At 42.3% G+C, this 21967-nt stretch overlaps 1 protein-coding gene across 2 annotated transcripts in view; it reads left to right on the forward strand.

Moving 5' to 3' along the window:
* Positions 1-21967, forward strand: part of LOC137361069 (interferon gamma receptor 1-like) — a 57685-nt gene that overhangs the window by 27216 nt on the left and 8502 nt on the right. The window contains exons 4-6 of one of the 2 annotated variants that reach the window (XM_068026052.1): positions 65-225; positions 1541-1700; positions 16665-16973. In XM_068026052.1, the coding sequence (XP_067882153.1) occupies positions 65-225; positions 1541-1700; positions 16665-16973 (630 nt within the window). The remainder of the gene's footprint in view (positions 1-64; positions 226-1540; positions 1701-16664; positions 16974-21967) is intronic. The other variant, XM_068026053.1, reaches the window with a different exon arrangement.

A 21967-nucleotide genomic window follows, 5' to 3' on the forward strand; every position in this document is an offset into this window, starting at 1 on the left:
TATTTATTAAATATTTCATAAGTGAATTGTGTGTTCATAATTGTAATTTTGATGTCTTATACAGCCACCTTAGATCCTCCTGACGTCCATCTTGCAGCTGATGGAAATGAAATAATAGTGGAATTAAAGCCTGCCGTCCCTAATTCCACAACAGACAGCATTAACAAGACTTTCAAAAAATTGTCATATATTATTTACTATGGGGATCCCGGAATGGTTTATAAAGTATGCAAGTATTTTTTTCAATATTGCTACAAATAGTAAGATTTTATTAAAAGTATTTCTTCTGTCTTGAATAAGTGTGTGGATATTAATTTAATGTCCTTTGAGGGAAGAAAACCTACTGACTGAACCTGGTCTGGCCTATACGTGACTGCAGTCCCACATCAACATGCTTGACTTAACCGCCTTTTGGAGTAGCCTAGCAAGCCATTCAAAGAATAAGATGAATTGTATTGCACTGGTTTAAGAAGGAGGTCCACCAGCATCACCTCAGAGTAGCCAGTGATGGGCAATAAATGCTGACCTTGCGAATGGATTTTTAAAAAGTTCTACAACTGTAGAAGTTCGCATTAAATACTGAAATTTTTCTTCGTAGGGTAGCTAGTTTAGAAATCCTGTATTTTACTTTGTCTTGCTCTAGTTAGTATTTATTCAATGGAATTGTTTTTATTCGATGTGGAAATTTTGTCAACAAGTTAAACAATTTCGATCTATATTTTCTCTGTTAACATTTGTCACTGCCTCATTTCATATATGCAAACTGTAGAGTACAGTAGCCCAGTGTCATACTGGACTAAAAATCCACAGGTTATGAGTTGAAATCCCACCATAACAAGCTGTGAAATTGAATCCAATAAATCTGATAATTTGTGAATGGAACATTAACAAAGTTTCAAATTGTTGTAAAATTGCAAAAAAAATTCACCAATGACCTTTTCGGGGCATGGGAGCCTGCCACCCCTGCCTAGTCTGGCATACAGATGACATTGTGGTTAATATTTAATGCCTTAGGATATAGCTAATCACTACAAAATCCTCCTCACTAGCATCTAGGGACTGCTGCCCAAGCTGGCTAGTCCCACAGATGTGGTGTAGGTACACCCACAATGCTGTTAGGGAGGGAGTTCTAGGATTTTGACCCAGCGACAATGAAGGAACAGCGATATAGTTCCAAGTCAGGATGATGTGTAGCTTGGAGGGGAAGTTGCCAGTGGTGGTGTTCCCATGCATCTGCTTCCTTTGTCCTTCTAGGTGATAGAGATCACTGCAAGTACATGTGCAGTTGTGTGGAACAAGATTTGAGCATTTTTTTTTTTCATTTTTTGCTTCCACCTCTCTCATCAAAAAGATCTGTACAGATGAGTGATGGTCTTTCACGGTCTGTATAAGAAGTAGCTAGAGGCATGAGTGGCTTAAAGTAAAGAGGCAACACCAGGAAACTATTTGCAGTACACTACATGCAGTGCTGCTGAGTGTGACGCCCTTAGCCAAAAAGTTACTTTACTATTTGCCTGATTGTGCGTTTCATTTCTTACAGGTAGGTAAAGAAGTCTGTCCAAAGCCAAAGCGATGTCCAAAAATTAAAGTACCAGGAGGAATCACTTGTGTGTCTGCTGAAGCACATCTATTCAAGTTAAAACTAACGGGAAAGAGATCACGAGAAACATGTTTGCAAATTCACCCAAGCAATATATCAGGTAATACTATAGTACACTTCTGATCTTAAATGATTTGCTCAAATCAAAAAAAGTAGATTATTTTCACAGCCTCCCTAGTATGTGCAATTACTGAAATTGGGCAGCATATTGCACTGTTGATGCTAAGGATAAATATTCATGGGATTTGTCACAGGATGTCGAACTGCAGCAAATCAAGTTGTCCTGAATATATCCCCCGCTTAGTTCTGTTAGGTAGTAATGGTATTGTTTAACAGCACTAGTACTCAAGTAGCTGCTCCTGCCCCTTTTTTGACTTTGTAAGATTGCTATTAATGTGATATCTTAATCAGATTTTATAATAGCTGCTTGTTGCTAATTATGCTGACAAGCCTGCAAAAGCTACTGTGTGCTAGAGGGTGCTTTTCAAAGAGCTTCTCAATATATTTTAAAGATCATCATTCATATCATGGTCGTAATTATCTGAGATATTGTGGCTGGTATTTTTTGGTCACCTTCCACACCATTAACACTGTTAAACCAAAGGGGCAGCTGTGATGATTCAGGCCATGTTATCTTTTAGTGGAATTTGATAGATTTATTTCAGATAGGTTTACATCTGATGCATGTTTACACACCACACACAGTGTAACTCATTATCATGTTTGATGTATGACAACCTCCCTGATTATATGGTATTTAGGCCTGAAAGCAGGAAATTCTTCTTCACCCAAAATGTAGTCGATATATGGAATAGACTTTCTGATTGACTGGTGGAGGTGAAAATGCATTTATGAAATAATTAGATGCTGGAATACAGGAACTTCCTGCTACTCAGATGGGCCAAATGCTGTTCCTCATCAGCAATTATATTATTCTGTGGCTAATATGGAAAACTTGCAGGACCTGCTGATATTTGGCTATTTTAGAGACATCAAAGTTTTGCTGTATTATTAATTTTTTAATATCTCCAGACAAAGGCTGGGTAATTTTCCAGTAAATTACCTTGGCATACTGTTGCAAATTCCATGAACTTTATTTTGCTATATATAAATGACTTTGATCTTGGAATACAATCTTGAATCGCTAAATTTGCTGATAACACTAAACTTGGAGGTGTGGCAAACAGTGAGGATGTTATGAACCACCGGACATAGATAGGCTAACATAGAATGTGCAGAGAGGTGGCAGATGGAATTTAATACTGACAAGTGTGAGGTGATGCATTTTGGCAGAAGGAATAGGGAGAAGCAATGTATACTTAATGGTACAGCTCTCAAGAGTGTGCAGGAACAGAGGGACTTCGGGGTGCATGTGGACAGATCTTTGAAGGTGACAGGACATATTGAGAGAATGGTTAGTAAAATATATGAGACCTTGGGCTTTACAAATAGAGGCTTTGAGTACAAAAGCAGAGAAGTTATAAGGCTCTGGTTAAGCCCCAGCTGGAGTACTGCATTCAGTTCTGGTCACCACACTTCAGAAAGGATGTCGGGGCCCTTGAGAGGGTGCAGAGGAGATTTACTGGAATGGTTCCAGGGATGGAGCATTTTAGTTACAAGGTTAGGTTGGAAAAGCTGTTCCCTTTAACAAATGGTACAAGGAAGAGGGGACACAGATTGAAAGTTTTGGGCAAAAGATGCATGGGGAATGTGAGAAAGCACTGTTTTACGCAGCGGGTGGTAATGACCTGGAATTCGCTGCCCACAAGGGTGGTGGAAGCAGAGATGATCAATGACATCAAGAGGAAGTTGGATGGCCACGTGAGAGAAATAGACTTGCAGGGTTACAGGGATCGAGCCGCGGAGTGGGACTGACTGCACAGCTCTGTGGAGAGCCGGCATGGACCTGATGGGCCAAATGGTCTGCTTCTGTGCTGTAAATGACTCTATGACTCTAAGCTGGTGGTTTGTTTGGTAGCTTTAACTGCTGATTATTTGGCTATCCAATCAACAGTATGTAGCAAAGGTCAGTGCTATACAAATGATTGAAGCAAATTGACCAGCTGATCAGTTTTTACTGGTACTGATTGATCCAATATGTGTTCTCCGAAGCACAAGAATTTTTTTTTGAGGAGGTATTGATGGAGGGTTAAAGAGGGTAGTGCATTTGATGTAGTCTATATGGATTTTATTGAGGCTTTTGATAAGGTCCCACATGTCAGACTGATCACGGAGGTAAAGCCTGTGGGATCCAAGGCAAAGTGGCAAGTTGGATCTAAAATTGGCTCAGAGGCAAGAAGGAAAGGGTAATGTTCAATGGGTGTTTTTGTGACTGAAACTCAGGGCTCAGTACCAGGTGCCTTGCTTTTTTGTGGTGTATATCAATGATTTGGACTTGAATGTAGGGGGTATGATTAAGAAGTTTGCAGGTGATATAAAAGTTAGTCGTGTGATTGATGAAGAAGAAATTGTAGACTTCAGGAAGAGATCAATGGACTAGTCAGGTGGACAGAACAGTGGCAAATGGAGTTTATTCTGGAGAAGTGAGTGGTATTGCATTTGGGGAAGACTAACAAGGTAAGGGAATACACAATAAATGGTATGATGCAGAGAAATGTAGAGGAACAGAGGAAACTTGGAGTGCCCGAAGATAGCTGGATAGGTAGATAACATGGTTAAGAAGGCATGTGGGATATTTGCCTTTATTAGCCAAGGCATAGAATGTAAGGGCAGGAAGGTTATGTTGGAACATAACCATTTTATGTATAAAACACCAGTTAGGCCACAGTTGGAGTACTGAGGAAAGATGTGATTGCACTGGACAGGGTACAGAGGAAAGATTGTATCGGCTAGTGTTGTTTTCCTTGGAACAGAGGAGGCTGAGGGGAGATCTAATTGAAATGTATAAAGTTCCTATAGACCTCCTATAAAATTATGAGGTGTGGATAGAAAGGCCCTATTCCCCTTGGGGCCCATAACAAGGGGTGTAGATTTAGGGTAAGACTTAGTTTGAGAGAGGATTCAAGGGGAAAAAAATTTCACCTAGGGGTGGTGGGGATCTGGAACGCACTGCCTGAAAGGGTGGTAGAGGCAGAAACCCTCTTAACATTTAAAAAGTACTTGGATATACATTTGAAGTGCCGTAACCCACAAGGCTATGGACCAAGAGCTGGAAAAGGTGATCAGGCTGAATGGTTATTTGTCAGCCGGTGCAGACATGATGGGTTGAATGGCCTCCTTCTGTACTATAAATTTCTGATACTGAAATATGTGAATAAATCACCAAGCAGTTCTTACTGTGCAAGAGGTCCTCTGTGTCCTGTTGCCAGTACTCGCACCCATCATCTGCAGGGAGAAAGAGATAAGGTTGTCTTGCTTTGCAGATGTGGCAGAGGCTCTATTTCTCAAAGGAAGTTGTGCCATCAATACAAGTTGTGAATGTCTGAACAGCTTGTTATAGAATTTAAAGCACAGGAACAGTCTATGCTAGTGCACACGGGCCTCCTCCCCTCTATTTCAACTAACCCTATCAACATATACTTCTATTCCTTTCTTGTACACATATCTAGCTTCCCCTCAAATTCATCAATGCTAATGGGTTTGTTGCAAGCACCTCAACTACAGCACACCATGTTGTATGTTAGTTCTGCATGAAAGACTGCATATCAAAATGATCAAGAGCCAGTATCTAGGTCTGTGACTGATTGATTATACCTGACAGAAACAGTTATTTTGTGCTGGCTCATTTACCTGGGAATGATGTGGGATATGGTGGGGGTGGGCCTGTCTTCTCAAACTCTTGCATGAGAGGCAGATGCAAAGTTGCTCCCTCTGTTGCAAGGAAACATGTAGTCAACTTGCAGCATAGGGCTGTCATATGCAGGCATGTTCACAGACAGATGTGGTCTGAAGTATCATAACCTTCACTGAAGATGCCTTCAAAGAAGGTCATAACTTGCTCCATTACTGCTTAAATGTCTGCCTAGGTTTCCATTGCACTTCATTTTTTTTCTTGCCACCTCCTTAATCCCTTATTCCTGCAGAGCCTGCTATTGAGTTGATGTCCCTTTTCAAGCTCTCAATGCTTTCAGAAATTTTATTCCTCCTATATGATCTCTATTATCCTCGTCCTTTTCAAATTTAACTTATGGAATCATAGAATGAGGCCATACACCTCATTGTGCGTGTGCTGGCCCTTTCAAAGAGCTATTCGATTAGTTGCACTCCCTTGCTCTTTCCCTGTAGCCCTAAAAAATTTCCACTTCAGATTATTTTTCTGATTTCCTTTTGAAACCTATTGAATCAGCTTTCAACATACTTTCAGGCAGTGCATTCCAGATCATTGTGACGTTAAAAAAAAAAGTCCTCTGATCTGGTCCTTTTACCAGTTAGCTTAAATCTGTTACCAACCATTCTGCCATTGAAAACAGTGATGGGAATTTTGATTTGAAGGATTTGGTGAGGGGTTAAAACTGGCAAAAAAATGTCGTTGTGGCAGAAAACCAAGTCCAGCCAGCCGACTGCTGGGTCAGTCTGGTTGCGTGTAACCAGATGCAGATTTCTTATTAACATATCGTTCTAACTGAGCAATTGGCATATCAATTGTTTTACATTTAACAGTGCATCCATGGGTTTCCTGGTCTGTCTGAAACTCGGCAGTGATAGCAAGGCAAGATCACAGCGGCAGTTAGGATGAGATGGTGGCGTACTGGTAATGTCACTGAACAAGTAATCCAGATGCCCAGGCTAATGCCCAGGGAACATGGGGTTCAAATCCCATCACAGCAGCTTGTGGAATTTAAATTCAATTAATAAAAATCTGGAATTGAAAACTAGTCTCCGTAATGGTGCCATGAAACTATCAACGATTGTTGTAAAAACCCATCTGGTTCACTAATGTCCTTTAGGGACCCACAGCAATGTGGTTGACTCTTAACTGCCCTTTTAAAATGGTCTAGCAAGCCACTTAGGGGTGGGCAACAAATGCTGGCCTTGCCAGTGACGCCCACATCCCATGAAAGAATTAAAAAAAAAGTTGAGGGAGCTGAAGCAATCTTGTGGAATAAACTGCTGTGAATGATCAGCACTCGCAGCTGCTTTCTTACCTGCTGGTAGGAAAGGGTTTGTTCACATTACTTTTGCTGAGAGGTTACTTTCTACACTATGGAGGTTTTCTCAGTTACATCAGGATAGGTGGCACCTTGACTGCCTTATATCAGATGAGGAGCAATATGAGGAGGACCAGCACCAGCTTGCTGTTCAGAGGCCGATAGTTTTACAGCAGAGAGGGGAGCAGCTTGCAGGAAGCACTGCCCGTGGAACAGGCTGTAGAGGTGGAGGCTGAGTTTCCTTTAAATATCTGAACAGCAGTTTCCTAGAAGGCTCAGGTTGTCGTGTCAGGAGATGACAGACATCTGCAGTCTCCTAGAAGAAGACCTCCTCTCTGGTGGCCACACATTACCAGTGACTGTCAAAGTCACCACTGCCCTCAACCTTTAGAGTATAAAAATTGGCAAGTCATGCTGCAGCTGTACAGAACCTTAGTTAGGCCACTTTTGGAATATTGCGTACAATTCTGGTCGCCACGCTACCAGAAGGATGTGGAGGCTTTGGAGAGGGTACAGAAGAGGTTTACTAGGATGTTCCCTGATCTGGAGGGTATTAGCTATGAGGAGAGGTTGGAAAACCCGGATTGTTTTCACTGGAACGATGGAGATGGAGATGCGACATGATAGAGGTTTACAAAGTTATGAGCGGCATGGACAGAGTGGATAGTCAGAAGCTTTTTCCCAGGGTGGAAGAGTCAGTTACTAGGGGACATAGGTTTAAGGTGCGAGAGGCAAAGTTTAGAGGGAATGTGCAAGGCCAGTTTTTTACACAGAGGGTGCTGAGTGCCTGGAACTTGCTGCCGGGGGAGGTTGTGGAAGCAGGTACGATAGCGACGTTGAAGAGGCATCTTGACAAATGCATGAAAAGGATTGGAATAGAGGGATACGGACCCCGGAAGTGCAAAAGGTTTTATTTTAGACAGGCATCATGATTGGCGCAGGCTTGGAGGGCCGAATGGCCTGTTCCTGTGCTGTACTGTTCTTCGTTCTTTGTTCTTTTGGATCCTTGTAGGGGTCTTCCGGAGACACATAGTCAGGATCTCCCACTCGGCGGCTCACAAATGCAGAAGGCAGGTAACTGATCGCTTGTTTACCCGGGCTGGCAATTATGTACAGCGACGCCAGTCAGAATGAGCGGGCGCTCAGGTACGTGGCTGACTTCCCTTAAGTGCAGGGTGTCATTGACTGTACATACTTGACAATAAGGGCACCCCCAGAACAACCAGGAGTATTCATCAAGAGCAAGGGCTTCTATTCCACAATATGGAGCTGGTGCGCAACCACAAAACGATATTTTTGTAAGTGTGCACCAGATTCCCAGGGGGTTCTCATGATGCTTTTGTCATGCAGTAGTCCCAACTCCCTGATGTTTTTGGACCTGCAAGCATGCATAAGGAGTGGCTGCTAGGAAACAAGATATATCCACTTTAAACTTGGCTGATGATACCACAAACCCAACCAATGAAGCCCAACAGTGCTACAGTGAATGCTGTAAGACCATCAGATGCATGATTGAACAAGGCATCAGCATGCTCAAGATGCGCATCAGATGCCTGGGCAGATCTGGAGGTGCCCTTCAGAATGCACAGCCAGAATAGTCATAGAATGTTGTACTCTGCATAACATTGCGCAGCAGCGAGGTTTAGACCTACAGAAGGAGGAAGGTGATGAATGCAATGCACCACCAGCTGTTCACATTGCTGCCAGGGATGCCTTTATTGTCACAATTACATGCAATGCTGCCTTTCCTCCTTCCTCCTCCTCCTCCCCTCCTCTTTCTTCCCCCCCCCCCCCCCCACCACTCATCCATCCAATGCCACTGACACACACCGGTCCTGAAAATAATCAACCACCCTTTGCACATCCCCCACCACCCCCCACTTTGCTTCCTATCAATTCGTATCTTCCCATTCATAATCAAAGAAGTTAAAAGGCGAATTGCCGTCAAGAATGGACAAGACAAGAAAGTGCTGCTAAAGAATATTTATGTGCTTTAACTAGACAACGGAAACTTAACATTTTATTTTCTTATACATATATGCATACCTTGTGCAACTAACAAAGCTATACTTTTCCTTTTCCTCTACTCCTGTGTGATGCAACTCCTGTGGCTTGAGCAGTGGTACAGGCAGGCGGCTCCCATCCCTGCTCTGACTGTTGAGATGCTCTTGGCCAATGTCTGGGTTTTGGAACCTGTGAGGGTCCTGACAAAGTCTGCTCCGCCTGCGCTTGTGCAGGGGCACATCCGGCCATCAGAATACGAAGCAGCATGTTGGCCACTGACAGGTGGTGAGGGAGGCAGGGGACGGGAACAGATGAGAAGAGGAAGTGCTTTGAGCGGAGTTCCAACTTTCATGTCCCCTTTCGGCATCGTCCTTCTCGTAGTCCAGACCACATTTCACTGCTACTGTTGTGGTAGAGAGCACTTTGGTGTGGATCAGTGCAGTACTATAAGCAATTCTCCTTTAATTAGTTAAATGATGCCTCGTGGTTCAGGCTACTTGTTTGATCACCTTGAGTCCACAATCTTTAAAAATTACAAGGTAGTAACATTTGCTGATAATTTTAGATATATTGTAAATGTGTAAAATTTCTGCCTGCTCATGGGACCTCCTAAAAGGCCCACATAAATGGGCAAAGTCCACTGGACTTGCAGTTGATTCTCTTCAAACCGACAACACACTCCACTTGTGTGTAATGATTAGAACAATTGTCAAAATAAGCTGAGCAATTCAGAAAGCATTAGAGCATACGAACCAAGACGGATTTCCCCACATTGTACCTAATCACTTGATTTAGGTCCTTTCCGGAGAGAAAAGTAACATGACTGCTTTTTCTGGATTTCCTGATGTTGATGGAAGTGACTGATAGCTTTCTTTCCATGAAGAAGTGAACAACAACAATCTGCAGCTCGCAAAATTCTTTGAAGGATCCAGGTTACTCACAATCAGTTGAAGTGCTGGCTTGGGTGTCTTTTCACTTTTTTCCCCCATATTCTGCTCCTGTGCTTCCTGAACCACTTTTGCTGCAGTTGCTTCAGCTCATTCCTTCAATGTTCTAATCAACTTCTAGTACTTCTGCCTTCTCCATTTCCTGCTTTTTCATCATTTCACATCATTTGTCCTTCCTACACCCAGTGTCAGAAGTTCTGCATCGACTTACTCTTCAATGTCTGCCTCTGACTGCACAGCTCCCAATTTGCTGGTTCTGTTTCTGAGATTCCAGTGTGTTTGTTTGAACGGAGGAGTTTCTTTAACAGTTATTATTCCGTGATTTGTATGGAGAGCTGTCTTCTACAAACATTCTCTCTTCCATTTCTGGGTCTTCAGTCATTAATTCTTCCTCAATCTATATGATGAGTTTCCAAATCTCCATCTGCACTTCTATCTGCAGGTTTGGGTCTCGGCTTCAGCATCCTAGTTACTGCCACTTCATGTCCAGCTTCTTCACACGCGTTTTACTGACAAAGACCCCCCTGCTCAAACACAGACCTGATGGCAGTGGCGCAAGGTGATTTGCCCCAAACCATTATCCTCTCCCTTTAAAACCAAAAAGTGCTGGAAGCACTCAGCAAGTCTGGCAGCATCTGTGGAGAGAGAAGCAAAGTTAACGTTTCAGGTCAGTGACTTTTCGTCAGAACTGGCAAAGGTTAGAAATGTAATAGCTTTTAAGCAAATAAAGTTGGGTGGGGCAAAAGAGAACAAATGGGAAGGTGTTGCTAGGACAAAGGTTCACACAGAATAACTGACAAGGAGGTCATGGGGCAAAGGCAAAGAGTGTGTTAATAGTGTGGTGAAATACAAAGCGTTAGTGCAGAGAGGCTGTTAAATGACAGAATAATGAAAGCCCTAGCCACAAGCAAAAACATGAAGAAAAAATGAAGAAAAAACAGTGGGCAGACAGTGCTTGAAACAAATTAAAATAAAATGAAATATAAAGTAAAACAAAAAAAAAAGAGGGGCCAGTCATGCTCTGAAATGATTGAACTCTGTTCAGTCCAGTAGGCTGTAGTGTGCCTAATCGATAAATGAGATGCTGTTCTTCAAACTTGCGTTGATGTTCACTGATTTCAGATTTCCAGCATCTGCAGTATTTTGCTTTTATTTATTGTTCATTTCTACATTTCCTTGTTTAACCTTTCTGGTTTGAATCTCCTCTTCAACTCTTCTGCTAAGGCTTGGAGTTGACACTTCACTCTGTTTAGCTACATCTAGCTCGCAATTCATATTCACGTGTCCATCCAGTTTTCTGCCATTGTGTCCAAGACAATTGTGTTCACTGCTGACTTCTCCAGCCTGGATTGCTGGTGATGATCTCCTTCGAGTAGGTTTTCAGAGTTCCTTTGCTCTTTCGAATTCTGCACCTGGTGCTTCAGTGCGCTGTATCATGAAGAGTTCTTCATTTTCCTTTGGCTCAAAGTTGCCATCCATACACCCTTCTCCCTGTGAAAGCCTTTCACAGCAGACAGCTAACTTCTTCCAGCAGCCAGTTTGCAGTGACTTCTGTGTAGCACTGACATCCAGTGATTTTCTTGAAGATTTTTCCGTTGAATCCTGTCTGTTTTTACAGAGTGGGGTGGTAACAAGTCTCTGAAGCAGCTGTCTTCTGGGAGTCTCTCGAATTTCCACAGCTAATGACGTCATTGGAGCTCCATTACTGTGCCCAGATGTTTGGCTGGGAGTCTGTTCCATTTTCTTGGACATACTCCTTATAAATTGCAAGTTATCAATATCAGCCTGCGTTTTGGGCTTCATGTCCAGCTGCGCCTCTCACTCCAGTGGACTGACGGAAACACTGCTATGCACAGTCTGCCTCTTGCTGACCAACTTCCACACCCCTTTATAAGAAAATGTCTCTGGAATTTCCAAACACGCGTGAGTCACCCCGTTATCGACCAACAACATTCTGGACACACCCCACCACACCTTACATGTGTTACATAAGGCCTGCCATAGATCCCTGTACTGGCATGGCAGCTAATCGTCATAGCATGCTTGGGGTATTACTCGGCATACACCCTGTCCCTTACCCAGACTCACTCAAACATTGTTTTAACTCCTCAATCTCCTTTCGCAAACATTCCATCTCATTAGATCATCTTCCCACTGGACATTTCCTTTGTAATCGGTCCATTTTTGGCCATATCCTGTAAAGATGACCAATTTGCTCACAACTCCAACACCTTAGAAATGACCCGGCCTGGGTTTTAGGGCAGTGTTGGCTAGGGAGCCCATATTTTGGTATTCCCTCATTCCTCCATCGGGGGCAGCAGTGGGTTGGTTCCTTAGAGGGTTGGTTTGAATGGGCCTTTGTCTTTTGGGATTTCATTTGTTCTCAATTCCGGTTTGTCCATCCTATAACCTACTGCTCATTGTGGTTATCATTGGAGGGATCACAAGTATCACTAATTGGGGCTGTGTAAGAAATGTATAATGCAATCAGGTATTGAATCCTCTGCCTTACTTCAAACCTATTATCACTATTGTGATCGTGCCCTGGAAAGGCTGCCTGATTTTATTTGCAGACTGACTATGGAATTACTTTCCGGGGCTTATTAGCCACCTGTTTGCATTCCAGCAAGCTTTTTAGGACATTGCAATCAGAAGCTGACCTATAACCCGTCGCTTTCCACACTGCCTCTTTCACCCCACTCCAGGTCCCAGTTCCTTTCTTAATTGAGGTAGGAAGAGACTTGTACACATCTGGATGGCGCACATAGAGTACCAATTTCACCCTCTGTCCCTCATCGCAAATTTCTAAGTCAGCTACTTGTTCTATTGCAGTTATACAGGGACTCACTGACCACCTCCAGGCGCGTATCCATTGTCTCTCGAGATAAGGAGGCCCAAAAGAAGAACAGGGACTCGAATACTTCCTAGATTTAGTCTGTGGGATATTCTAAGCTATTGCTTTTAACTGCAGAGCATCAAACAATACTGTGGTGGTTCACACATCCTCCCTCCTTTGTTACCAAATGGGGGATTATCACCCCTTTTCCTTCTGAGCCATTGTTATCACAATTCACATTCAGGGCACCCTGTTCTTCCCTTCTGAATGTCTATTCCCACGCAGCCTGTGCTATGTCATTGTATTCTATTTCTCCTGCTGAACCTTCCCTGTTCCCAAAGCTGATGCAGCGAATGTAAGACCCACTGTTGCTTCAACTGATCTTTCAATTGTCAAATCTGTTTTTGACACACCTCGCGAGTGCCTCCCTTTCCAGCAGTTTTTTGGTCTTCCATTTGCTGTATAAGAACATCCCTCAGGGCAGCACCCAGTTTATCAGTTTTACTTTGGTATTTTCCTACCAATCCCTCCTTCTCTTCCAGCTCTGCCTCACACTGCATCAGCTTTCAGTTCTTAGTCCGTAAATAAGATAGTGATCCAGACGGATCTCAGTGCTGCTTTTTGTGCTCTAACTTCTTCTTCGCCTTGCACAACCTACTCTTATTCATCTCTGCCAAACACTTCCCTGCTTTGAGTTCCTCTTTTAATTTGGTTATTTGCTGTTTGTCGCAGAATAATCAAGGATTTCCTAACATGCTGCTTAGTTTTCTTTTCCTTCTGTAACCTTATGTAACTCTAATATGTGTCCCAGACTGTCAACTTCAGACATCAATGATTTGCATACTCCTAGCTTCTTGTCTACATACTTCTAAATAATACTGACCAAATCTTCCGCCCTGGCACCTAACTCCAGTACTTAACGTCAGCAAGAAACTGTCCACTAATTTTTTCACTTAGTTGCAAACATTCTCTTTTAATAACACCTATTTCCCTTGGTCATAAACTAAACTCCTTCGAATAATCTGAGGGACAATCCACTAATTTATTGCACTTAGTCACAAACCGTACCACTTCCATCAGAACCATGTCTAGCAATACAACTTGCATATCTTTCAACACAAGGGCCCCGCAGGAATACCAATAAGTAAGGAGTTCACTTTGAATTAGTTAAATGATTCTTCACAGTTCAGGTTCAAGTTTGTTGTCCAAAGGCAAGTTTATTTAGCAGGCATAAAAATACAGTCATTATTACTGTTGCACAAATTCATACCACCTGGTTTCTTGAAGACCTGAGGTAATCAGGTTTGGCATCTGTAGGTGTTTTTTTTCTGACAGCCTGTGAGCTCTCCCCTAAAGGGCCTCACTGTTCTAGGGAAATCCTACTTATCCCTCCCACTAAAGTCCAAAATCTTCTCCTTTGATGTCACCCAATACTCCCTCCATACAAACCTCTAGGCTCTAGTATAATGTGTCTTTCTATAATTGCTGTGTCTCCTGACAACGAAATGCAGTCTTCTATGATGTAAAGGAACAAGAGACATGATGGCTACTTATCCATAGACTTCCTGCCCCCCATTGTTGCAGCCAAATTGTGATGTCAAACTAGAATAGGTGTGAACGAGGTCTTGGGATGTGAACAACTTAAAATGGATGGCTTGACTCAAAGCTGAGAATGATTTGGTTAGGAAGTATCAAAAAGGGTCACTGACCTGAAATGTTAACTCTGCTTCTTTGTCCACAGATGCTGCCAGACCTGCTGAGTATTTCCAGCATTTCGTATTTTTATTTCTAACACACTGTAAGGCTAAGGTAGCTATAATCATACTTAAGGTGACAGATGTGCTGTCATCCAGAGTGTGCATGGACTCACTGAATTGGAGTGTTTGATGTTTAACGGAGCTCGCCACTCTATGAATGCAAGAACACATTATTGCAACACCTTGGGGAATTAACACATTCGTGGTTGAGGTGGTCTCCCTCCATTCTTTCTGCAGTCATGGCCAGGGTGCTTGGAAGGCCTGTCAGTACATTGCATATTGCCTGCTGCTGCTCTTATTTTCCTATAACAAAGAAAAGATTAGATCTGTGAGTTAATGTAATGGCACGTGTTCACCTGATGGATGGAATGCATTTGGTGAGAGGAAACTGAGGGACAGGCACGAAATTGCATAAAGTTGATGGTGAGTGTCAGTAGTGGATGGATAGATGGGGGTGTGAGGAAGTGCTTAGAAAGAGAAGGATGGGTGGGCTTGCAAGGTAAGTGTATGTGAGGTGTGATATAATGGAGTAGGCTTGATGAAGCAAAGTAAGGGGTTAGTGTAGTGAGCACAGCAGAATGTAGTTGAATATGCCACTACACTCACCTTTCCTGACCTGGTTAGATCATAAATCATATCCTGCACTGAATCCAGAAGCATGGCAAAATGCTCCTGCTGGTTTCCCGGGCCTCCACTAGCCACACCTTCTTTGTGGCAGCAGCAGGTTTCTTCCTCAACACAAAAGCAAAATACTGCGGATGCTGGAAATCTGAGACAAAAACAGAAAATGCTGGAAATGCTCAGGTCAGGGAGCATCTGTGGAGAGAAAAACAGTTAACGTTTCAGGTCTGTTACCTTTCATCAAGTTTCTTCCTCATTTTGTTGGACAAGATTATGTCTCTGCAGCTGCTCACAGCCCCCAGCAATATATCAAGGGAGGCGTAGGGAAATGGGCACAAACTTTGCCCATCTTGAATCCATCATTTAATTTCTTATTTCTTTGTTGCAAACTCCAACTCCTCTCAAATTCCATCTTCAGTTTAGATCTTTAAATACTCATGTTTTGATTTTGTTGTATGTATCCTTATCATGCCATGTATTGGACACCAAACCAAAAAGTAAAATGCCAATGAACTGGTTCAATTAAAAAGCCACGAACGATTGCGCTGAACATGCTTCCAAGTTTCCCACGCAATATCAGGATGCCCCTCCCCCAATTCTCAACATGTTTCTGAATAAGTATCAGGGCCAGTTTTCCCAGTTTCTCCTTTTTTACTCTATCAAAACTATGCTTAACCTTCTCTGCTCTAAGGAGAACTCTAGTCTCTCCACCAAACTGAAGTCTTCCATCTTCTGTACCATTCTGGTAAATTTTCTTTGCACTCTCTCTAAGGCCTTGACACGCTTTCCAAAGTGTAGTGCCCAGAATTGGCCACAGTAATCCAGCTGGGGTCTAACCAGTGTTTTTTTATATACAGATGTTTAACATGTCTTCCTTTTGTTCTTCCTTTACCTACACTAGGGGGTAGAAATTGGGTAGTGCCCGAAAACCAGTGCATATGCCCAACAAGGTTAGTCTAAGGATCTCTCAAATTTGAGCCTCGGGCCTCATCGTAATAGCAGCAGCAAGTTGTCGAGGTTCATTGTGCCTCCAGAGACGGTGCCAATTTACCAGCAGCAGCTATCATGTAAATCCCCAGAGGCGAAATGGAGGGCAGTAATTGTGGGGAGGTTGTGACCCACTGGTGCTGTGGAGCTGGAAGGAACACTGTAAAAGTAGAAAAACTAGTCTGAGCTTTTGCAGTGCTTTTCAGAAATATTGCAGAAGGAGATCTGAAACAGGTGAATAACCTGTATTTGCTTATTTAAATTGGACAATGTTGCTTTCCCGAGACTGCAAGGGATGCCTAAAAATAGGGAGGGCCAATATGGTGGTGACACTCCAGAAATTGGTATCAGCTATGTTGATTTTATGACAAAAAATGGGTGCAACACAGGAGTTTTTCCTTCCCTGGTGCCTTCTTTAGACCTGTCTGAATTTGCATGAGTTGTGATTAATCATCCAAAGGAGCTTGAACTAAGTTTGCACTTCATCTTTCAAGCAAGCTTAGTTCGAAACCACCTTGTGCAGAAGATGAAATTCAACTCCAATATGTCTGAAGCACCTATAGTCCAGGAAATTAGCTATGTGGCTAATACTGAAGACGAGTTCTACTTTTCTACTACCACTAAGTTGGGAGTCTGGTTGGAGGTTGGGAAGGGAAAGCTGCGTCAACTTCAGAGGGCAATAACAACAAAACAAAAGCATGCTGGCAATGAATGAATGTCACATGGTCAGTACTTGACTGCTTCTTAAAGTCCAACCATGTGAAGGCAAACATCATTCATGAATGCCATGCAATATTTTAACAGATTCAAGGAATTTGTCTTGGTCAGAAGTCCTAAGGAGAGAGGACTCTACCATTCGCCAGACTGAAGAGCTGTATTATCCTTGGGAGGAAGGAGAGAGTGAGGACTACCAGGAGAGTGAGGACTACCAGGAGAGTGAGGACTACCAGGAGAGTGAGGACTACCAGGAGAGTGAGGACTACCAGGAGAGTGAGGACTACCTGGAGGACCTAAGCAAGTATCCAGAGAAGGATCAGGATTCAAATGATACCTCAGATGAGTTGGAATATGAAGCTGTTTCCAAATTGCAACCAGCCAATGACCCCTTCAGAGGTATGTATACCCTTTTGAGCTATGTTCTAAGTATGCAGTGCTCGTGATTTGTGCCTGATCAAAGCTTCTATTTTGTTTCTTCCACGGATAATTAGGTTTGTTGCCTAGCAGCTAAACTATAGGTGTTGAAGTGTCTGTGTGGGAGAAAACCTTCCACTCAACGTTGTTTATAGTGAAATTCTGAATGCATCCTTCATTTATATAAATGATTTCACTACAAATAGCAAATGGGTGAAATTGTCAAAAATATGAAAATACTAGGTTCAATAGAACATATTAGTGTACATTTATTCTGTACTATGTTCTATTCATGGCTGTCTCTTAATTTTTTCTCATGTTTTGTCTGGTACAGGTTCATTTCTTATTTCTAATAAAATAAAATGCAGATTCTGCCCATCTTGGAATTGGAATGCAATCAAAGTGGGACACTGTTGAGCACATTCTAGATGAGGGTTTAGGAGGCAATAGAAAGCATGACTTTCCTCCCTATATATAATCTTGATATGGCGAGTTGGCCTCTTGTCAGAAGGGTAGGCATCTTCTAAAGCTTATTTCTCAGTTGTGATGCAGCTTCATTCTCATGCTCCTCCTTCACCATCTACTTTAAGCATGAATGCAAGACTAGTGGGACATTGGTCTATGTTCATTTGGAGTTGCAGTAACACTTAACAGAATGGGCCTCCTTTCTGAGGACTCCCTTTGTCCACCCCAACTTCAAGGAACCCTATCATTCTTTCTCTCCTATTGGTAGTGGAGTTTGGAACTAACAGAAGAACTGAGACATTCCAGCACTACTGCTTGGAGTACATCTCCTCTACTGCTTAACTTAAGCTACTACCAGGGAACAATCTCCAACCTACTAATTCACAGTACTACCCATGTGGAAACTGCTGTCTAGAAGCCTCTGCTTATGAACTTGAGTGTCATGTGGACTGTGATCTGCCAAGGATTAACAAATAATATAGACCTTGTTCTACATAGAGCCTATGTAGAACAGATTGCTCCTTCACCCTTCTGTGAGTATTTTAAAATTGTTACCAATCTAATCTATTTGAAAACCTTTAGAGCAGTCTGCCAATTCATCTTGCTGCTTTTGCATCGTTTCTGCTGGAGTCTGCATAACTTGCTTGCGAAGACTGCGAAGTAAAGTCTTTCTTTAAAACAAAACTTCTTTAAAAAATGTTACCATGACTTTGCTTGCAGCGCAGATTATTTTTTAGTGTTCTACTGAGTCACCTGTCAAAGTCTACAAATAATCCTAAATGAACTTCAAGAGGAAGTTGGATGGACACTTGAGGGAAATAGACTTGCAGGGCTACGGGGTTTGAGTGGGTGTGTGGGACTGACTGGATAGCTCCGTGGAGAGCCGCTATGGACTCGATGGACCAAATGGCCTTCTGTGCCATAAATTACTCTGACTGAGAGTAAATACTCAATGCAATTTGGTTAAATTTTGAGATAATATTATGAGGGGCAGTGGAATCAGTGAAGGCAGCACAAAACCTACAGAGTTGCAGAAAATATGCAAGTGGGTAGAAAAATGACAGATGAAATTTACTGTAATGAAGTGTGAAATGCTGCTCATTTGAAAAATTTGGCAATGCGTACTCCATAAGTGGTAGTAAAATGGGTAAAAATGAAGTTGAAAGAGACCTAGGAGTGTTTGTAGACTGAACATTCAAAATGCCTAATTAATGCAGAGTAATGATCAACAAAACCAATAGCTCTGAGCTGAGATTCCGAGCTCCACATCACCAGCACAAAGACTGCCTACTTCCACTTGCCTAACATTGCCCGTCAGTGCTCCTGCTCAAGCCATCTTCTGCTGAAAACTTCAACCATGCCTTTGTTACCTCCAGGCTATACAACTCTAATGCTTTCCTGGCCAGCCTCCCATCTTCCATCCTCCATAAACATGAGCTCATCCAAAACTCTGTTCGTATCTTAACCTGCACCAAGTAGCACTCAGCAATCACCTTTATGTTTGCTGAGCTCCATTGGCTCACAGTCTGGCAATGCTTCAATTTTAAAATTCTCATGCTTGTTTTCAAAACCATCCACGACCTCTCCCGTCGTATTTCTCTAACCTCCTCAAACCCTATAACCCTCCAATAACTCTGTGTTCGTCCAATTCTGGCCTGTTGTGCATCTTCCATTTCCTTAGTCTCACTCAGAGGACGTGCTTTTAGCCATCCAGGCTGTAATCTCTGGAATTCCCTCCATAAACCTCTCCAGCTCTCTCCTTTGATCAAGCTTTTAGTCACCTGTCCTAATATCTCTTTCGTTGGCTCGCTGCCAATTTTCGTCTGGTTACGCTCCTGTGAAGCATTTTGAAATGTATTCATTAAATATGCTGTATAAATGCAAGTTGTTGATGAATTTTAGAAAAAACTGCATAATCTAAAGAAAAAAATACTTGTTGGTCACTGTCTACTGCTGGTTACTTAACATAGCCCACTTTATATGACTCCTTACAGAATTGGTGTGACTATATACCGAATCTAACATTACATAATGAACAATTGAACAGGTATCAGTTGATCAGAGAGTCAGCGTGGATTTGTGGGAGATAGATAATGTAGACTAATGTAGTTTTTTTGTGGAGATCACTATTCTGAGAGCTAGGATAAACTGTCACTTAGAATGGCAAAGATTAATCAGGGATAGTCAGCATGGATTTGTTAAAGGAAGGTCATGTCTTACGAAGTTAATTGAATTTTTGAGGAAGTAACAAAGAGGATTGATGAGGGTAGTGCAGTGGATGTAGTCTACATGGATTTTGGTAAGGCATTTGACAAGAACCCATATAGCAGAATGGTCAGCAAAGTAAAAGCTCATGGGATTTAGGGGAATGTGGCAAGTAGGATCCAGAATTGGCTCAGTGACAGGAAACAAAGAGTAATGGTCGACAGATGTTTTTGCGAATGGAAAGCGGTTTCCAGTAGCGTTCCGCAGGACTCAGTGTTGGGTCCCTTGCTGTTTGTGGTATATATTAATGATTTGGACTTGAATGTGGGAGGCATGATTGGGAAATTTGCAAATGACAATTAAAAAAATTATCTATTTAGTTGATAGTGAAGAAAATGCTGTAGACTCCAGAATGATAACAATGGTTTGGTTGAGTGAGCAGAAAAGTGGCAAATGGAATTCAATCTGGAGAAGTGTGAGATAAAACATTTGGGGAGGGCAAACAAAGCAAAGGAATACACAATAAACGGGAGGATATTGAGAAGGTTAGAGGAAGTGAGAGACCTTGGAGTGCATGTCCACAGGTTCCTGAAGGTGGCAGGACAGGTAGATAGAGTGGTGAAGAAGGCAAATAGAATGCTTTCCTTTATTAGCCGAGGTATAGAACACAAAAGCAGGGATAAAACGCTGGTTAGGCCACAGCTGGAGTATTGCGTACAGTTCTGGTCAACACATTACAAGAAGGATGTAGTTGCTGTGGAGAGTGTACAGCGGAGATTTACAAGAATGTTGCCAGGGCTTGAAAATTGCAGCGATAAGGATAAATTGGATAGGCTAGGATTGTTTTCCTTAGAACAAAGGAGGCTGAGGGGTGACTTAATTGAGGTATACAAGATTATGAGGGGCCTACAATAAGTAGACAGGAAAGACCTGTTTCCCCTTGTGGAGAGGTCAATTACCAGGGGGCACAGATTTAAGGTGATTGGTAGAAGGATTAGAGGGGACATGAGGAAAAACCTTTTCACCCAGAGGGTGGTGGGTGTCTGGAATTCACTGCCTGGATCGGTGGTGGAGGCAGAAACTCTCAACTCATTTAAAAGGTACCTGGACCTGCACTTGCACCTGAAGTGCTATGTCCTGCAAGGCTACGGACCAGGTGCTGGAAGGTGGGATTAGAATGGGTGGCTATTTTTTTCTGCTGCACAGCCATGATGGGCTGAATGGCCTCTTTTTCTGTGCCGTAATGTTTCTATGGTTCTACTATCATGGCAGATAGGAGATTGGCTAAGGTATATGGACTTCCGGAAGGCTTTTGATAATGTTCCGCACAAGAGATTAGCAGTAAAAATTAGACAACATAGAATTGGAAGTAATCTTGTGACATAGGTTGGTAAATGGTTGGGAGTCAAGAGACAGCTAATAGAGTTTAAGGATTCATTCGTCTGACCAATGGTGTACTCCAAGAATCTGTACTGCGGCCTTAACTTTTCGCCATATATATTAATGACTTGAATGAAGGAATAGAAAGTTGTATATTCAAGTTCGCAGGTGACGCTTAGGAAGTTGTGCTCCAGGGGACATAGACTGTGTGCAAAACTATAGCAGATAGAGTTCAATGTGGTGAGGTGTGAGGTCATTTATATTCGATCTGAAAAAGAAAACATTTCCCTAATCGTGAGAGATTAGCTGGAGAGAAGCAAACTGACTTAATTGTCCATGTACCCATCACTAAAAGCTAGTGCACAGGTAGAAATGGATTAATAGAATGTTAGCCTTTATATCAAGGGGTTTTGAATATGAAAGTTCAGTTATATAGAGCCTTGGTCAGATCCCACATGGACTTTTGTGTTCAGTTTTGGCCACCAAACCTCATGAAAGATATATTGTACTTGGAAGAGTTTCAGATTGACCGGATTTGTACTGCGGCTGAAAGGGTTGAATAACCAGGATAATTGTATAAACTTAGCTTGATTGCCCGTCTACCTTCTAAACTCCAAGGAAATCAAATTGAGTTACTTGTTAGGATAGATTTAGAGAAAATATTTCCACTGGTGGGGAATCCAGAACAAGGAGACGTAATAAAATTAGAGCTAGGCCATTTAAGAGTGAAATCGGGAAACACTTTTTCATCTAAGGGTTTGTTGAAATCTGGAGCTCCGTGCCCAAAAAGACTGTGGATGTGGGTCATTTGAAATGTTTACAGCTGAGATAAATTTTATTGGTTGAGGTTATTGAAATATGGAACAAAGGTAAATGGAGCTAAGATTCAGATCAGCCACATGATCTAATTGAATGGCAGAATAGGC

The sequence above is a fragment of the Heterodontus francisci genome, chromosome 3 (genome assembly GCF_036365525.1).
Source record: "Heterodontus francisci isolate sHetFra1 chromosome 3, sHetFra1.hap1, whole genome shotgun sequence".
Lineage (NCBI taxonomy): Eukaryota > Metazoa > Chordata > Chondrichthyes > Heterodontiformes > Heterodontidae > Heterodontus > Heterodontus francisci.